At 48.8% G+C, this 19,399-nt stretch overlaps 1 protein-coding gene across 1 annotated transcript in view; it reads left to right on the top strand.

Moving 5' to 3' along the window:
- The window catches only part of Cds2 (CDP-diacylglycerol synthase 2), a 49,205-nt gene that overhangs the window by 16,335 nt on the left and 13,471 nt on the right, over nucleotides 1–19,399 (top strand). The window contains exons 2-6 of the mRNA XM_003476404.5: nucleotides 14,194–14,330; nucleotides 15,288–15,384; nucleotides 16,266–16,363; nucleotides 18,081–18,220; nucleotides 19,239–19,297. Of these exons, the coding sequence (XP_003476452.3) occupies nucleotides 14,194–14,330; nucleotides 15,288–15,384; nucleotides 16,266–16,363; nucleotides 18,081–18,220; nucleotides 19,239–19,297 (531 nt within the window). The remainder of the gene's footprint in view (nucleotides 1–14,193; nucleotides 14,331–15,287; nucleotides 15,385–16,265; nucleotides 16,364–18,080; nucleotides 18,221–19,238; nucleotides 19,298–19,399) is intronic.

Below are 19,399 nucleotides of genomic sequence, written 5' to 3'. Positions count from 1 at the left end.
ATCTTGGCAAGATCATCAGTTGTTTCTTCCTGTAAATAGTTGAGATGGATTTGTACATAAATTATGTTTCTCTGGATATCCACTTAGGGTGTTTTTCTCCACATGGAATGACGAGGTCAGAGATGTGAGCCACTTAAACGTTTTTAGTACCTCTTTCAAAATACCTTTCAGAAGAGTTGTGCTCATTTACATTTGCATTGAGTACTGTGTAAGTATATTGATTTTTGTCTGGTTCTGATTCGGTGAATGTTTTGTTTTTCATCTGTTCATTCAGGCTGACATGAGCAAAGCGTTTTCTCAATGCCATTTTATTTTTAGTGTTGATTATTAGTGAGGCTAAATTTTTGTATTTGGAAATGGTACTTATGTTTAGAAAATTGCCCATCCTTTTTCTGTTGGCATACTCATATTTTTCCTGATTTGTAAGAAGTTTTTAAAAAAATGTATTTAAAGAAGTCCAACCTGTTGGTGTATATTGCATTTTTTCCCCTTAATTTATCAATTTTAGTGCTTTTGTATTCTAAATTTTAAGCTCCCCCCATTGAATGTAGGGCCTTACACAGGCTAAACACGCACTCTACCACATGTGCACCCCTGCTCCGTGTCAGACCTCTTTTGTTTCTTTCTGTATGAGTTGCTGAGAAAAGTCTAGGTCCCCTTCCTTCACCCCCTTTATGTGGGCACTTAACCTGCTGTGACACCCGACCCCCAGATTGATTCCAGAGCTTTTGTATTACCTGTAAGCCTCTTTCTTTTTTCCCCCCTTAAATTTCAAGATAGGGTCTCACTAATTTGCTAAATTGCCCACAAATTTGAGATCTTCCTGCCTCAGCCTCCCAGCGTGTTGGGATTATGGGTGCTCCACCAAACTTGGATTTCTTTGCAGTTTTATGGTTTGCTTTTGGTATCGAAATCATTAATCCATGTGGATTATGTTTTAGTGAATCGTGTGAAGTAGAGATCTGAGCTATGGGCTGTTTTTAAAGGATTTTAGGAAATGATCGTCCAGTTTCCAGGATTTGGGGCAGCTCAAGGCTTTTGTTGGCCAGCAGCACAGCAGGCCTGTAATACTATTCCATCTGCTCAGCATGCAGTGACCAGCTTTCTACCAGAATCCATTTCTAGAAGTGGCCTTTGTGGATGGTCAGAGGTATTGGTTCCTATTTTGCAGGGCTGATCAAATAGGTCAGAAGTTTAGTAACGTGACAAATTAAAAAAAATTTTTTTTCTGTCTCTTTTCCTTTTTATCGGTACTGGGGATCGAACTCACGACTGCCTGCTTGTAAGGCAGGCACTTATGCCGCTGAGCTAAATCCCCAGCCCCACAAGTTAAAATTTGAACTCAGGTATCCTGAATCCTTGGTCCCTGCTCCTTGCCTTAGGCATTCTGCTTTCTTCGCCTCCTGATTTCCCAAGCATTTTTCTTCTGCTGTTTCACTAAAGAGTCTTTAAAGGAGGACTTGTGAGCTTCTCAAGGACAGCCCTTGCCTTCTGTATCTAAGTCTGAAGAGAGGAGGTGGCCGCTGAGTTCCTTGTGGCCTGCGTGCTGGAAGCCAGGGCATCCTAGAGCTGGGAGAGATCTCTGTCACACAAAGCCCTTGTCTCCTGAGGCCCAGCACAGTGCAGCACCATTTACTGTGGGACCTCTGAGCAGGGAGCTAACAGGACTTTGAAGTAGATTCAGTCACCTGCTCACAGTCAGACAGTGAGTAAGCTGCAGAGATGCATTTGAAGCCACGTATTTAACTGCAGTTCAGGCACAAAACCGAGTCAGGGAGCTCATAGCAGTTATAGGAAACAAGGCGGCAGGGTGACATGACCGGGAAGGTAGACAGTCAAAGGAGTGCAACCAACACTTGGTGAGGTAGGAAGCAGGCTGTACAGGGCTCTGGGATGAGACTCTGTAAGTCAGAGATGCGTCTTTTGTCGAGGGCTGCTCTGCTGTTTGTGCCTGTTTCTTCCCTCTGAGGCATTTTCTTCTAGCCCCAAGACTGATCCACGTGTGTGCTCCATCTTTGTGTGGCCAAATCCATACCATCATTAGGTACTGCCTGCCTTGTGCGGTCTCTTGGCAGGTGGTCCCTGGTCTTGGCACCCTCCTCCAGTGCGGGGGCAGCTTGCAAAGCGTTCAGCTTTCCTTCTGCCTTGGTCATGAGCTCCTTGTCCACAGCTGGGCTGGGCTCATCCTAGCACATGGAGTTGTCGGGAGGAGAAGTTGGTGCTAAGTCGGTGTGAAGATTAGCAGCATCCTGGGCAGTGAGAGCCAGGCCTCCGGTTTCAGGAGAAACTTGTTATGTCCAGGGACTAGTGTTGGGCAGCATAAAGGAAATATCAGCATGTCAGTGTTTAGTTTTGAAGTACTATGGTAGCATGTGTTAATGCTGCATTGGCATATGTTTAATATCAGACCCAATACTTCATTAAAAAGTACTTGGGTTGTGTGAAATAAAAAGACAAGCAATAAGTGGTCCACATGTACAACTGTGTTTTGGCAGTGGGTCAGAGCACTGAGCAGGCTGCTCTGAAAGTGTAGAAACTTTATATCATAAGGGAGAACAGAGAAGAATCATGGAAGGTTCTTATTCTTGATGAATTTGAAGAAATTGTTAAATTTGTACAGTTCAACAATTTAAAAAGTAGAACTGTAATTTTTTTTAAATAATGTGCATGTAGACAAATGTGAGGGATTTTTGTAAAGCGACGGATGAATATTTCAGGTGTTTTAATTTGTGATTAACAAAGTTGTCAAAGGATGAGTGACACCTGTGCAGATGGAAGCCAGCCTTGTTCTCTGTTCCTTTATCCCCAAAACAGATGGGCAAAAAGGCTGTTGGTTACACTGAGCACAAACCTATAACTCTGCATTCTTCTGAAGGGTGTTTCTAGTATTTTTTGAGTCATTTCTATATATATATTGTGTACAGTGTGACCTCTTTTAAAAAGCAGTGACTTAGGCAAAACAACCAGTTTGTTAAACCTTTTCCCTGTTTTTACTTAAAAGTCACAGGTTGTGCTTCTGAATAGTTTGTCCATCTAGCAAAGTGAAAACCTGACATGTCAGTAAGAATGAACTGAAGCCTCAGAATCCTTGTCATTGCTCTTCTTTTTTAAAAAGAGGCAAAAAGAATGCAAGACTCAGATTTCTGGAGTGGTTAGTGGGCCTCTCTTCATTGTGCTCTTTGCCTAGCTGCCTGGATGCTGCTGATGATAAGAGCTTAGCAGAGCAAGCCGGATTGATCTCTCAGGCCTGTAATCTCAGCACCTGGCTGAGGCAGGAAGGTCACAATTCCAGCCCCACCTAGACAGCTTAGTGACCTCTTGAGACCCTATTTCAAAATAAACAGTGAAAAGGCAGGGTTGAGGATGCAGCAAAGTATACCTACGCTGCTCTGCATGCATGCAAGCACTGGTGCTGAGCTGTTTTTACTGTTGCCACCGCCACAGCTGGGTCTGCAGCTGGAATCTCTGCTTTGCTCAGGGCTTTTCTCAGGCCTGCAGCTCCATGAGGTTTCCTGGGCTTGCTTAGGGGCTCAGCCTGTTCTTGACCCCTCAAAGCTGTTCTCCTGGCTACTGGGGACTGTACTTCCTAAATAGCATTATTCACCCTCTTGGCTTTAATGACCAATCCTATGCCATTAGCCCTGACAGATTTCTCCAACCCAGCCCCCTCCCATGGCAGCTACTGACTAATAGAGCTGTAAGGACTTCTCACAGGCATCTAAATAGAATTTTTTTTTTTGTGGGGGAGGGCTGGGACAGGCTGTCACTATATTGTGGCCTTGAACTCAGGCTAGTCTCGAACTTGCAGCCATTGTCCTGCTTCTGCTTCCCAAATGCTGAGATTGCAGGCCTGCCACCAGGCCTGGCTTAAATAGAACATTTTATGTCGCCTTAGAAAACTGTTGATCTTGAAGTCTGGGCAGTCCAGCCCAGCCAGTTGGCAGAATCACAGTCTCTATACCACATAAGCCAGAAACTTGCAAGTCATACTTCTCATCTTCCCCTGGTTCCAAACACTACAGGTGGCTCCCTGCTAAAATCCATCCTGCTCCTTCGTGGTGTGTAGCAGCTGACATAGACCAGTTATTTTTAATGCTATCCTGTCTACACAGCGACAGATTTGTGAATAGGCTTTGAACTCCAGCGGAAGCCAGTGTGCATCTTAGCGGTTTGGGGGTGGGCGTTTGATCTCAGGCTGCTATGAAACTGGAGCTCTGGAGTCTGTTTAGATGGCAGAGGCAGGGACATTGTGTTTTCTCTCCCTGTCAGCCTGATGGAAAAGGGTCAGGAGAGCAGCACAGCCCCGGGTGCTTCTGGCATTGGCTTGCTCCCCAGGGGAGCCTTGGGATAACAGCAATACCTGGAAGGCAGAGTGGGGCGACCACAGAGCCCCATGCAGTGAATTGTGCGATCCATGCCTGCTGTCGGCATGATTGGTTGCGACCTTCTTGGTTCTGCAGTCAAAATAGATCTCCGGTTTCTTGATGCTCTCTGCTTCGTCTTGAGGCTCATTGCAGTCCCATTTGTCTCTCGCCTGTTATGGTCTCCTGCAGCCAGGAATCTTTCTAAAATGTTCCTTGAAAGCTCCCCTATCCCTTTCATGACTTCTCACCACCTTAGGGTGATTTGCCAGAGCCCAGCCTCTCACTCCTGGCCCTTCCCTGTCCCAATCTGCAGGGAACCCCCGAGAGGCTGATCTGAGCCACAGTGGCTTTCCTCCACCCCTTCAGACCCCAAACTCCTGACCTGTGGCTCTATACTGAATCTCACCGTTCAACTATTAGTATCCACCTCAGTCATGGATCTTCCCTCGGGTTCTTCTGACCACTATACTTAAAATAATGGCATGGGCCCATTGGTGCCAGTTCTCTTAGAGTGCTTTCTGTTCTTGACAGCACTTGCACTACCTGAGATTTATTATCATTATCAACTTTGAGCAAAGGCCCAGGGGAGGGAGTAGGGCTCCACCCTCATCTGGTTTTGGTAAATGTTTCTTTTAAAGTAATACACAGTCACTGGGGGAGTTGTACATCTTTTTTGTTGTTGTTGTTTTTTGAGACAGAGTCTCACTGTGTAGTTCAGGCTGGCCTTGAACTGACTCTGGAGCCCAGGCTGAGCTAAGACTCGTAGTAATCGTCTTAGCTCAGCCTACCAAGTGCTGGGATCATAGGCATGTGCCAGCACACCGAGCATGAGCTATGCATCTTTAAAACCTCTCACAAGTCCCATACCTCAAATAACAAGCACTCTGGTGCATTTAATTCTCTTTTTTTGTTTGTGTTTTGATATTAGGGCCTTCCAACTGAACTATTTTTTTTTTTTTTTTTTTTTTTGAGACAGGGCCTTGCTAAGGTGCTGGGCTGGGCTTGAACTTGTGGTACTCTTGTTTTAGCCTCTCAAAGTGCTGCAAGACCAGTGTGCACCACCACATCCACCTGTACATATATAACATAGTTGTAACCATGCACCAGGTACGACTGTGTTGCTATTCACCTTCATCTCCAAGGACTTAGATGAACTACTGATGACACTCTGAAAAAGCATGCAGGGGGCACAGAGAAAAGAAAACAAGCATTAGATACTGGCATGCTAGAAAGGTGGGATAAGTATACAAATAAAAAATTAGCAGTTAACACTCAGTTTTACCTGCAGGAGCCCACTTAAGGGGGATGTAGTTTCACAGTAACATGCACATGTAAAGCTTTAGTTGTCAAGAAGGAGCCATGGTTCAGATGACAGAAGCATGTGATGAGATTTTCATTGTAGTAACATGAGTATGGTCTGGCCCTGGTTAGTGCTGGTCCAGTCCAATCGTGAAAATGGGCCATCATCGATGGCCCAGGGGTTACTTAGAGTTAGCATTCACACACTCAGATTTTCATAGACTTGGGTTTAAATCACTTTTTCTTTATTATTTAATGTTTGGATCATCCCATCTTTTGTCATTAGGAGTCCTTTGCTTCTTAGATAACTTTCTCATTTTCACATTTCCTAGGCATTCTTAGTGATTATCTAAAAAAGAAGAGGTGTTTTGCATTGCTGCTCACATCATTTCTTTCACAGTTAGTAAGACAGTTTTGGGTTGAAAACACTGTCAATGGGATGTTCTTCATGGGAGAAATTAAACTTTTTTTGCTCTAGTAAAACTTCATTGAGGTATAATTCATAAAATCCATCTTTGTTAGCATTTTAATTGTATTGGCACATATTTGCAGTACATGATGCTTACATTCCTTGGGGAGAAGTTGGTATGCGTACACGACACATCTCAGTTCTCTCTACATCCCTTCCACTTCTCTCCTGCTCCCTCCCTCTGTCTCTTGTTCCCCCTTCCCATTCGATAGTGCTTGTTTCCATGATTATTGGTCAGGAGCCAGGAATGTCCAAGAAGGGGCAGTATAATATTACAGTGCAGGAAACAGCTGAAGAGGAGGTCCCCTTCTATAGGGGAAGTGGTAGGGCATGAGACACTGAGGACATAAGTTACCATGTTCACCTTCCTAGTTATCTTTATAGTAAATTGTGGTGGATTAAAAACTGGTGGTCGGGACTGGGGATTTAGCTCAGCGGCATAAGCACCTGCCTTGCAAGCAGGCGGTCTTGAGTTCGATCCCCAGTACCGATAAAAATAAAAAAAAATTAAAAAAAAACTGGTGGTCACCTTAACACCAGCTGAACTGAATCAGCGTGGTGCTGATTGGGGGAACTGGAGAAGTGAATGTTGGTTCTTGGTGGTGCTGTTGGTTCTCCTGTTGCTGTGGGTTCTCCTGGAGGAGCTTGTTGAGCTTCTTTCCTGATGTGAACTCTGTTCTCTTAGTCAGAGGAGCTTGGGACCTCAATGTTGCTGAGAATGGGCGGTTCACTTTGAGGGGAGCTCTGTCCTTACTTTGAGTATCGCTTCCTGGCTCTGGAGGAAAAGATGAGTGCCCTCCAATCTCCAGAAGCTTGTCATGCTGGCTTCCTGATACGAACTCTGCTGTTCTCATCGTTGGAGGAGCTTAGGACCTCGCTGTTGCTAAGAATGACTGGAGTACTTTTTTAGGGGAGCTCTGGTCCTTACTTTGAGCATTACTTCCTGGCTCCAGTGCAGAACCCTCAGCCTGCTAGCACAGATCCTTCATCCTGCTGGCATAGTCTTTTAAGCTTCCACGGCTGACCTTGGGCCCTTCCCCGCGCAGACCCATGAGACAGACTTGTGTGACTTACTGTCATGGGCTGTAGGCTCCAGCTGGATTCATGGGAGGCACTGTAATGGGCTCTAGGTCTTCAGCTGCACTCATGCAGGACAGTGCTGTGGGATTCAGCACTTAGCTGAATTCCTTAGTTCTTAGTATGTGGATGGATTTCCTGTGCTTTTCATATTTGACTCCTTGGGTAACGATTATAAAATAGTAGTATAAATTGTATGTCCTGTATTGTCATATTCTTGCAAACCCTGACTACAACATAAGCACTATTGAGAAATTTATGATTTAGGGCCTCTTCATGTAAGGAAGTCAGACCCTCCCTTCACATCCACTTTATTTTATTTTTTATTTTTGAGACAGGGTCTTACTGTGTACTTCAGTCTGGCCTTAAACTCACAGAGATCCTCCTGCTTCAGCTTCCCAAGTGCTGGGATTATAGGTGTGCATCACTACACTGACCCAGTTTGCTTTTTTGGTGGAAGTCTAAGGAGTATACCTGAACCCACTTTTGAAATTGCAAATATGATTTTCTTTCCTTCTTCATTAGATCTTTTGGTAATAGTTGACATACTCCTTTTGGAAGAGCCTAAGAGCATATAAAGAGGAAACTGAGTGAAAAGAGTAACTTCCTCTCCCAGCAAATCTAAAGATCCGTTTTCTCTTAGGTACTAAGTGGGGAGCCTGACTCAGGAACTAATAGAGAACCTAGCAGACCCCTTTTCAGCCTTCTTGTCATTAGAATTGAGTGAGGGGCGGAGGGTTAATGAATTAATTAACGGGTTAATTATGCCTTCTGACGGTGGTGGTGTTTCCTGAGCCATTTCTGGTCATGGTTTACGTTGTTGTTTCAGCAGATAGGTGTGTCTGCTCCTGAAGGAGGCTTTGATGGGCCAGCAGAAGAGCGGGAGAGCGTGGGGGCAAAGATGGGTCCTGTTGCCTCCCTGTCAGGCAGGGGTGGCGAACTTTTTAGTTCGCTTTCAAAGATACCGCCTGCGATGGCACGCGTGCCGTAGGTTCCCCACCTCCACTGGTTTGAGTAGATGATCTGGCAATTGTGCTGAGGCTGGGACCCAGTACAGTATTTGAGTCAAAAAGGTCCACGTTCCTAAAAACTCAGTGTCAGCAGCCTCCTTCCTTTTTCTTTTTTTAAAATTGACTTCGCAGTTGTGCATATTTACAGAGTGAGTGTGATCACTGGATACATGTGTGCTGTGTGTAATCACCCTCAGTTGTCATTTCTCTGGGACCCTCTGTACTCTTCTAGTTCTTTATAAAATACAAAATAATTTTTGCCTTCTGTGGCCAGCCACCCTGCTGTGCTGTAGGACCCGAGAACCCATCCCTGCAGTGGATTCCTCCATCCCGCTCTGCCCTCACCCTTTCTGGCCTCCAGTGACTGCCGTTCTGCTCTGTGCTTCAGTGTGGCCAGCTTTTTAGCTTCTACATAGACATGAGATCATGCAGCATTTGTCTTTCTGCGCCTGTCTTGTTTCACTTTGTGTCGTGCCCTTTGATTCCGTGTGTGCCACATTTTCCTTTTCCATGTCCCTGTTACGGACATCTCTCAGTTGTTGTGAACAGTGCTGCTATACACCTAGGACTTCAGGTGAGTATCGCTTCAGATAAATAGTGGAATAGCTGGGTCATATGGTAGCTTTATCCTTGTTTTTGAACGTTTTCTCAGATACACAAATCATGGATTTTTTTGAATGTCATTAGGCTTCATTTGGCCACAAATGTCTAAGAAAGAAGGGAGCTGGGCATAGTGGTACAGACCTGTAACTCCAGTATGTGGGAAGCTGAGGGAGGAGGATTGCCATGAGTTCAAGGCCAGCTTGAACTACACAGCGAGACCCTGTCTCAAAAAAGCAAAACACAACAGAAAAGAAGGGAGAAGAATGGCGGGACAGGTGGCCCCATCCTAAAGCTCCTCAAGCAGTGCTAGCAAAGGTTCTGCTGTAGGTTATTTACTTTTTTATTTGAGACAGGGTCTTGCTTTGTAGCCCGTGCTGGCCTTCTGCCTCTGCCTCCCGAGTGTGAGGGTTCAGGGCTGTGAGAGACAGCTGGAAGGGTGGGTGAGACTGGTGCCAAGGGCCCTGCACTCGACTTGGAAACGCTGAGACCTGTTCTGGGGCACTGGGTGGCTGAGGCCAGGTGGTCATCAGGGCCGTTGCAGTCACTTGGAAGAGAGAGGATGTTGGTGAAGAGGTGATGGGAAGAAGTGGGTGGGCTGGACGTGTGCAGGAAACCACCCTGCTAGGAACGCCTAACCAGAGGAGCAAACAGAGATTAAAGACAGGACACAGAGGTAATTTTGAAAGAGAGGCCAGGGGACTCGTGCCTTTAGTGGACAAAGCTCTGAGCATTTGGCTCACCTTGCTTGTATTCATTTAGATAGGGGAGCAAGCAGTTCGAGAGCAGAAGGGTTCCTGCTTCCTGTTGTCTGTGGCATACGCCCAGGGTACACTGGATCTCAGCTGTGGGGCCTCCCCTGGAACCCATGAGGAGCCAACATGCCTGTGTGTTGCCACAGGGGCACAGCTTGCTGGTTTTCTCCTTTGTGCTCAAAGAAAAAGTGAATTCAGCCTGTATCCTCATTATCCAGTCTCCTACAGACGAGGTTTCGGAGGTAGCATTAACGGGTTTAGGACGGAAAGGTCTCGGGGCTGAGGGAGGAGCCACTGAGGGTGATGCCACAGTTTTCACTTGAAGATTCCAAGGATAAGGTGATTATTTGATAAGATAGGACCCGTAGCAGGAAGAGGTGAGTTGAGGAGGAAATGATAAGTTTGGAGAGAAACACACAGAGAATCTCATCTCAGGTGTCTGTGGAGACATCTAGGAGGCACCTGGTGTGTGAGTCTTCAGCTCAGGGCCAGACAGTCAGAGGCTGGGGTGTAGCTCAGGACAGAGCACTTGCCTGATCCGTGCCCAGCTCTAGGTTGGAGCCTCAACACCCCCATCCCGCCACGAGGGTGAGGGATAGGGGAGGCATGAGCATGAATGAGATTACTCAGGAAGAGTGGGCAGTGGTGAGTAGGAGAGCCAGGAACCAGTGCCCAAGGGAGGCTGAAGCGAAGGGCAAGCTGAGGAAGAGAAGGCCAGTGAAGGAAGGGCTGTCACAGGTGGCCTGACCAGAGAGCAGGCAGGAAAGCAGGAGGTGTGCCGCCCAGAGGTGGAGGCTGGTGACGGAATCGTCAGAAGCTGCAGAGACTGAGTGTGGCGAGGACTTCTTGTCCCAGCGGGGTCAGTGATGAGGTCATCCCTGGCCCTTCTGTGGGACATGTGGGTTGGAGGTGGCCTTCCCTCATTTTCTCCTCCACCTCTTGAAGGCAGGCTTTCTTGCAGTTCTGAGCCCCAGGTCCAGTTGGATGGGGTGGTGGCTGAGGGGCCCTGGAAAGCTGGGTATAAATTTCCCCAAAGTGCTGCTAACTCTTACTGGTATCCAGGATAGTCCGTGTGCCAATAGCTAAGTGCTTCTGCCTTTCCCTAGAGGATCTGTGTGCCTTAGGAGGAGCCCTACACTTCCTTTTAGAGCAAAGCTCTTATTTCCTGTTTACACCAGCATCACCACCCCCGGAAATGGCTGAGCCACTGCTGCAGGATGGGCGCTGGTTGAGATGGAGTCAGTACTCCTCTCAGCCTCAGTTCTGAGCCCTTGGGATTCAAACGAAGGAAGGAAGGAGCAGGTGTGCCTGGGAGTAGGCCAAGACAGTCTGCAGAAGCAGGGCAGCCTCTCCCTGATCCCAGAAGTGGGTCCTTCCACCCCATGTGCATCAGGGGAGGAGTGCGCAGTGGGCACCTGCCCGGCCCTGCTGCCAGGGATGCTGCCGAGCAGGGTGCACAAAGCCTGTGCTGGGCACAGGAGCTGGAAGCTGGAGTGGGTGTGTTACCCTCACAGTGTATTCTGGACCATTGGGCCCACAATAGATCAAGTAGAATTAATTAGCGCATTCGCGCAGCAAATCTTTGGGTGCCTGCTGTGTTCCAGGCACTGCCCAGTGTGATGGCGGGGAGGCACCCAGGGGCCCTGACATGTGTGATGCTTCTCCCAAAGGCTGTAGTTCATAGATACTGAGGTGTGTGTGTGCTCATGCATCCCTTATAGGGCAGACTGGGGAAAAAAGATGAGAGCAAGTAGAAATAAGTTTTAATGCTTACTTCTTCCTGGCTGTCTACACTAGGCTGCTTCACCCCACCTGGGAGAGAGTGCACTGTTGCTTCTGCAGGCCCTTGCACGTCTCAGTCGCCACTTCATACGTCAGCCTGAGGAGGGGTCACTGTTGAGTTGGGAAGCCTGGCAGGCAAATGCTGAGCTCAGACAGTACCCGAGGCCAGCTGGGCCAGGACCCCTGTTCTTCCTGCAGCCCACCCTCCGTGGGAAGGTGCGCAGGTCCCTGGGATAGGTGCCAAAGGGTATCAGGCTCCTGTCCTGTGTGCTGTGGCAGGAGGAGACATAGACCTCCTCCTTCACACTGTTTTCATCTCCTCAGCAACGCGTGAGATAGGCAGTCCTTTCCCCATCAGGAAGACTGGAGCTAGGCCTGTACTGAGGGCGATGAGCTTTGAGCCAGGCCTGGGCCCTGCCTCTGTGAGTGGCTGCTGCTGCCTCCTCCAGCAACATTATTTGGACATCAGCCTGCTTTCTCATCCCAAAGAGGAGGAGATCAATAGATGCTCAGTACTTCCAATTTATGTCTAGTGTGTGCTGCTTTTCTTCTGGACAGAAACTGAGTTCCAGATGCCTGCCCCATACAGGTCCACTGTGGGAGCTGCTCCCAGTGTCAGCTTCCTTCACCCAAGCATCAGAAGTTGCTGCTTCCTCAGGAGGAAGTCCCCTGCTCATGGGCCTCCAGGGTCTCTTACATTGTCTCCCCTCCTGGCCAGCACTGGGGAGCCAGCAGGCTTGCCCCCTCCCTGGCTGCACTTCCCCACCCTTTCTTCCTGTTTGGCTGTGTTGAAGCTGACGGGCAGGTGGTGGTCTCTCAGGCCTGATGGAATCCTCCAGGTATTTATTGGCTCTGAAGACGCACTCAGAGGGCCTGGGTGGGCCCCGGGAGTGTGAAATCACTCACTCAGAGGCAGGGGAAACCTAGGAGGTGCATCTCTCAGGTTTGCTCCCTTGGACTCTTGGGCATTTTCTGCTTGTTCATCGCTGTCCCCCTAAAGTCTTGGTAATAGCAGCAGCCAGCAGTGTCCTCATAAGAGGTCTCTGTGTCCTCCTTGTACTTTGTGCCTCAGGGTACCTCTCTTCCCTCTGGATACAGGCAGCCAGGCTGCCTGCTCTTTCTGCTGAGGACCCAGCAGCCTTTGTGAGTCTCCTTGACAACAGGAAAGAGAAGTTAAAAATAACCCGTGCTCGGCTTCTGCGTGGGAGTCGGGGCCCTCTGCCTCTCTACCGCTCAGTTCCTGTGGCTTCCAGATGTGCCTGGGGTGTAGCCCTGGGAACCCCGCTGGGCCCACACATGCATTTTGACCTTGAGGTTTGAGGGCAGAGTAGCTTTTCCTGCACAGTCTCACCTTGACAGCTGCTCTGTACGCCTGGTCTTTGTCTGTCCTCATGGAGAGGGCAGTTCTGGATGGGTGGCTGTGTTTCAGAGTCTCCAGGTAGGTGGAGTAGGATCCAGCTCCTAGTAGAGCTGGGTTCTCTTTCGGCTCCTTTCATGCGGCACCCGGGTCACTTGTCCAGAGCCTTCCAGCCCTGCTGGGAGACCATCTGTACCAGCCTTTTCCTGAAGCCAGCAGTGTCAGCTGTGGCTCACGCCTCTCTGTTAGGATCTCGTCACAAGGCTGGGCCTGTGCTCACCACACCTTGGGATTCACTGCTCACCTCTTTCCTTCCATCTGTCAGCCAGCATCAGTCAGTGTGTGCTGCAGCCAGGCTGGAGGAATGATGAGAGCAGGAGGTTGTGGTCCTGTCTGTAGGGAGTTGTGATCCTCGGGGACACAGTTGGAAGAGAGTCCCCATTGGGGCTGGAGATTTAGCGGCATAAGCACCTGCCTTGCAAGCGTGTGGTTGTGAGTTCAATCCCTGGTACTGATAAAACAAAATAAACAAACAAACAAACAAAAAAGAAAGTCCCCATCATGGCTGGTGCAGAGAGGGAGGAAGCCTGAGGTTAGGAGGGCACGAGGCTGGGAAAGTGTGTTAGTGAACACCTAAGAAGTGTGCAGATTAGTAAAAAGAGAAACAACCAGTTGTTTGACAGATGCTTTAAGATAGAAGATACTGAAATGGCTAACAAACATGAAGCAGTACTCAGTGTCGTGTTAGTCATCAGGAACATTCAGATTTAGTTCTTTTTAAAAATTGTGACCTGGCATGGTGGCACGCACTTGTAATCCCAGCACTCAGGAAGCTGAGGCAGGAGAATTGCCATGAAAGTTGTAGGCTGGCTTCAGCTACATAGTGAGTTCAAGACCAGCCAGAACTGCATAGGGAGACTGCCTCAAAGCAAAATAATGTGACTGTTCCTGTGTTTATATACATATTTAACAAAATCTTCTAAGAGGTGATAAAACATTAATTTGCTGCTCTGTGGGGTCATGATCTGAATTTTAAGGCATGGTGGCATTAATGGGGCCATGGGGCCAGAGCCTGTGGCCTGACTCTCTCTGAGAGTGCTCTCCACAGCGTGTCCCATCAGAGCGGGAGGCCGACCCTGAGCCGTGCCAGAGTTGGTGGAGAGACAGTAGGGTGACTGGAGTGTTGACGGCCGGCGCCCAGGCACAGTCCTCTTTCTGCATTCTGTGGCTGCAGATGAGCTGTTCCTCTCTCCTCCTCGTCCCTGCCCAGTAGAATGGAACAGCGTGGTGCGCATGCGCACCTCTCCTTCAGTGGAGGCAGCCGCCTTGGCACCTGTCAGAGCTCTGTGTCTGTCCTGTCCTCTTACTGTGCCGGCCCTGTTTGGAGTCTTGTCCCACAGATCTCTCTGGATAGGCATAGGCTTTCTAATAATCTACCTGGCGTTTTTGACCTTTTCCCCTTCTGTGTTTTGCCATGTAGGAGTTGGAGTCAGAATCGAAGGCTGATGGCGAGACTGCGTCAGACAGTGAGAGCCGAACGGACCTGGCTGCCCCGCCCGCCCCCGTGGACAACACCCCGGAGGTCCTCAACAGGGCCCTTTCCAACTTGTCTTCCCGGTAACGTGGCTTCATGATGCAAGTGCTGGTGGGACCTTGCGCTGTGGCCAAGTGCACAGAAGGCTTAGGGTCTTAGGATTTCTGGTTCAAGGTTTGGTTCTCACTCTTCTGCAGACATACCCTGGGAACGGTTCCTTCAGTTCTCCTGGAAGAACCGGGCAGCATCTGGGCTTAGGTGAACCCAGGGTGCCCTTCGCACACCTGCTGTGTGATGAGACCTTGAATGTCCTGCCAGCCAGCCCTTTGGGAGGCTGTGTTGTGTAGAGTGAAGGGCAGGGAGTGGGGAGCAGACCCCTATTCAAATCCCAGTCTCACCATTTGCTAGAGGTGTAACCTATGCCTCCATGTCCTCAGTGAGGTTTTACAGATGTTATGTGAATGACAAGCCTATTTAAAATGACAAATTTTCGGGGCTGGGGATTTAGCTCAGCGGCATTAGTGCCTGCCTTGCAAGCGTGCAATCATGGTTTCGATTCCCGTTATGAAAAAAAAAAGACAAATTTTGAAAGCCAGTTGTGTTGCGTGTCAAATAAGTTAATATGTGCAAAATGTTTAAACATATCTGTGATGGCTGTTGTTGTCTTTGCCTAACATGTATTATCAGATGAGGCAGTGCAGTGTGGAATCCCTGAGCCATGCTCCTGGTCTCCTGGTCAGACCTGCACTGCCAGGGGAACCCTCTGAGTAGGCGGAAGCAGAGGGTGCTCCATCTCTCTGGGCTGTGGTTTTCCCCAGGGCTGTATTTCTGGAACGGGGGAGCAGCTGTGAGTTTGGCGGGATGGGGGCCTCGGTGCTGGGGTTCTGCTCCCTTCAGTCCGCTTCAGTGCCTCTGTCCTGGGAGGTGGGGTTCTGGGAAGGACTGCAGTGGGGACTTGCAGGCTCAGAAAGAGCCTGGTCCCTCAGGGCTGCTTCCGGGTCTGCTTCTGTTCTTTAGGCTGCTAACTGTTTTCTCTGCAGATGGAAGAACTGGTGGGTAAGAGGCATACTGACTTTGGCCATGATCACATTTTTCTTCATCATCATATACCTGGGACCAATGGTTTTAATGATGATCGTAAGTGCCTGTCTGCCTGCTGGTTTTCTTTTGCCTTAGTATCTCCCGTGGGACTGGCTGTCCTCAGAGCCAAGGTGTGGGAATCCAAGGGCACCTGTCCCCTCTGGGCATATCGGCCTCAGGCCGTCTGTGACTTCTCATCTTGCAGTAGCCAACCAATGTAGGCCAGTTGTTTATGGTGAAGGAGGTTTCTTTGTTTTTAAAATTGAATTTGTTATTCCAGATGTTTAATTAAGCTGTGACCCTGCCTGTGTCTTTGTTGACTCCAGGTTTTGTGTCTTGTTCTCTGGGGTCTCACTCATGGGTTTAGAGCTTTCATTAGGAAGTCACTGTCCTCAGAGCTGCCCTGGATCTTCCCACTGTCGTGGACAGGGCCAGGCCACTTCAGTGACTGCTGAGCAGAGTAGTTGGCCTTTCACATATGTGTATCCAGAGTCTCAAGGGGGAAAGGTGGTGCATGCCTGTAATCCCAGCACTCCGGCAGGCTGAGGCAAAGAGGACTGCAAGTTCAAGCCCAGCTTGGGCAACTTGGGGGAACCCCTAAAATTTTAAAAAGTTTAGAAAGGGCTGGGATATAGGTCAGTGCAAAGTCCCTGAGTTCAGTCTCCAGTAAAAAAGGGGGGGGGTGTTGCTTGAGTCTTGGGAGGTTCTAGGATAAACAATAGGGATATAGGGCTGTGTATTTTGTTGTGAGAGATTTGATCAGGTCTCTGTGATATAAAAGACTCCATTGCCATGGGGATGGTACAAAAGAGAAAAAAGGTGGAGGAGAGTACAACTTGAGAGTAGGACTGAAATTTTCCTTACATGGAATGGTTTTTCCGAAAGGCTTATGGCCAAAGATCATGAGAAAGTGGCTCTGATTCCTCTGTGTCTCGCAGGTGATGTGTGTTCAGATTAAGTGTTTCCACGAGATCATCACAATCGGCTACAATGTCTACCACTCCTATGACCTGCCCTGGTTCAGGACCCTCAGCTGGTAAGCTGCCTTGCTCCCTGTCGTGGTGCGTGTTCTGTGGTAGGTATTTGCAGGAAGGCAGGCAGAGGTGTAGTGGTTGCACAGACTTGTGCGGTGCCCTGAGCAGGCCAGACTGTGTGGCTGCCTTTGATGGGCGGGGGTGGTCTCCAGTACTTACTAGGAGGCAGGGATCTTGCGCAGAAGAACCCAGAGGGGATGCATCTGTGAGCAGTGAGCCTTAGTACTTTGAAATCTGTATACTTGCAGGGTAAGGGTGGTGTCTGATTTTGCCTGTGATACATGTGTAGGTTTTGCACGTTCTATTGCCCTGGCATCCCGCTAGAGTTGTCTGGAGTTGTCAGGTTTTGGTGCTGGGGTTTCTGTCACTAGAACGTGGTTTCCTCATTGCTGAAATACCTGGTTGAAATTCAGCCATCATTTTTAGACCGTAGGGTGGGAGTCTTAGTTGCTTGGAGGCGCCCTGGGTGCCCATGTGGTCAGCATGAGACTAAAAGCGCAGATGTGGGCTCCTCCGGAGAAACTCTGCTTTCTCCTTTCCCTCAAAAAGGACTTAGCTGCCTTAAAGCAAAAACAGGTGAAGAGCCCTGACTTCCATGAGGTCTGAGACTCCTTCCTGAGCTGTTTCCTAGGCCACACTGTTTTCAGGTGGCGACATTTGAACAGATCACTGCACAGTGCTGAGGGGACTTGGGGCAACAGAGACCTTCCCGCGGCACTGTGCTTGACACAGAGACTCAGGGACAACTCGTGACTTAGCAGGCTGGACAGTGTTTTGTGCCCCAGGGATCTGACATGCTCAGACTTGGCCAGGTACCTTTTACAATGCTCCCCATCACCCAACCACGCAGGGTGCCTCCCGGCTCCAGGTGGAGCAGGTCTCTCTTATGGCTACTTTGTAGCTGGACAGCTATGTTATAAATTTTGTTATAAATCCTGGCTGTGGTCACTTTCCAAAGCAGCTTTTCTCCCATATGACAAAATAAGCCTAATAAGGGAATTTTTAAACTTCGTAATTTATAAAAATGGGAATGAGAAGTTTTCCATTTTCTTCCCTGCCTTGGGATTTATGCTGAGGGTCTGGGGTTTGCATGGCCCTGTACTCTGAAGCATCGTGGAGGCTTCTCCCCATGTAAGACTCCAGTGGGGAGGATGGGAACAGGTGCAGAGTAATGTGGTGAAAGGCTCCTGGCGAGCCATGCTTCCAAAAGGGTGACATCCTGCTGTAGAAGGAAATGTAGGGTGGTAGCGAGTGTGTTAGGTCCTAGAAAGTTCTATGGAGAAATAGTGTCTGAGTGATGAGTAGGAGGAAAAAGTCTGAGCAGAGAGGGTGTTCCAGACCAGCCAGAGGCAGGAGTCAGAGGACGGGAGGCAGAGTGGAGTGGACCTGGGGTGGGAGAACAGAGTCCTGCAGGGCCTGAGGATGAAGGCACGAGGGGTGTGTTTGGGAGGGTCCTCTGGTTAGATGTGGGACACCACTAAAAAGGTGAAAACTGAGTCCCAAGTGTGTGACAGGAGGCGTGAAAGAAAGGGCACAGGTTTCTGGATTGGCTTCTACGCACTGGGTTGGCCCAGAGCAGGAGCCAAGGTCCCTTGCACATTGCCCTGGACTCTGGAGGCGAAATGGCCCCTGCTCTCTGTCCTGTCCTCCGGGCTGTGTAGTGGCCTCGCTTAGAGGAATGCCTGCGTGCTTCCCTAGCTCTTTTGTCTCCACCTCCAGGTACTTTCTGCTGTGTGTAAACTATTTCTTCTATGGTGAGACGGTGACGGATTACTTCTTCACCCTGGTCCAGAGAGAGGAGCCTTTGCGGATTCTCAGTAAATACCACCGGTTCATTTCCTTCACCCTCTACCTCACAGGTGTGCATCGAACGCCTCTCCATTTCTCATGTCTTGATTGCTTGTGTTTGTTGAACAGGAATTGGGGAATTTTGTTTGTTTGTTTCTTGAGAACAGGCATAGTTCAGGCTGGCCTTAAACTCACTGTGTACCCTAGGCTGGTCGCCACCTCACAGTAATCCTCCTGCCCCAGCCTCCCACCAGGGAGAGTTGGGGAATTTCTTGATTAAAGCTTTGTGATGTTAATTCTGACCATGCAGTGAAGTTGGAAGCTTTGTTTTATGTTGAGCTGTGGCAGCTGTTTGCCCCTTGCTTTTTTTTTTTTTTTTTTTTTTTTTGCAGTATTGGGGATAGAGTACCGGGGTCAATAATGCTGAGCTACATCCCTAGCCCTGTTTTATTTTTTATTTTGAGATAGGGCCTCACTAAATTGCTAAATTGCCTCAGCTGGACCTGAATTTGTGATCCTCCCGCCTCAGCCTTCTAGAGTGCTGGGATTACAGGTTGTACCTCCATACCTGGCTCTGTAGTAATTTTTACTAAGAGAATTGGAGACGGTGGGGGTACAGGTGTGGAGACTAGCCATCTGTCTACCTGTCCTTGAGTTCCCGATAGCCCAGGAGGACAGTGGAGCATGATCCTGTCCTGACTGTTTTATTGGCAAAGACTACAGTGTGACCAGAGAAAAATAATCCTGATGGGGTCATTTTAGGAGGCAGCCTTGGGAGACACTGCAGAGGGGTGGACCTTTTACTGGATTTGACTTGAAAGGACTCTGTGATCTCAGGGGAAGAGGAACTTAATCGTTCCGAGTCTCAGTTAGCTCTTCTGTGATCTAGAGCTGAACCAGCAGGGCTATTGTGATGGTTTTTCTCTCTGGTTGCTTATCTGGGTAACTGGCTTTTCTCCTCTGGGCCTTGAAATTATGCACTGGGTCACTGCTGAGTGAAGGGACTGCCTAACTCAGCGGAAGGGAAGGAGTAGCACAGAGATGTGATGCAGAGTGTGACTCACTCCCCTCCCTCCTCCCTCACACTAGGATTCTGCATGTTTGTACTGAGCCTGGTCAAGAAGCATTATCGGCTGCAGTTCTATATGGTAAGGAAAGTGTGTGTTTGTGTGTGTGGGATTTTGGTTGATGCAGAGGCCTGCAGAACTCCAGGGAGTGGCCTGTTCTGCGTGCACCTCAAACTCAGAGCT

Source organism: Cavia porcellus, unplaced genomic scaffold (genome assembly GCF_034190915.1).
Source record: "Cavia porcellus strain 051 isolate PalLab524CR breed Dunkin Hartley unplaced genomic scaffold, mCavPor4.1 scaffold_5, whole genome shotgun sequence".
In the NCBI taxonomy this organism is placed as follows: Eukaryota; Metazoa; Chordata; class Mammalia; order Rodentia; family Caviidae; genus Cavia; species Cavia porcellus.
Note: the sequence above shows the minus strand (reverse complement) of the source record. Positions and strands in the feature narration are given on the sequence as shown.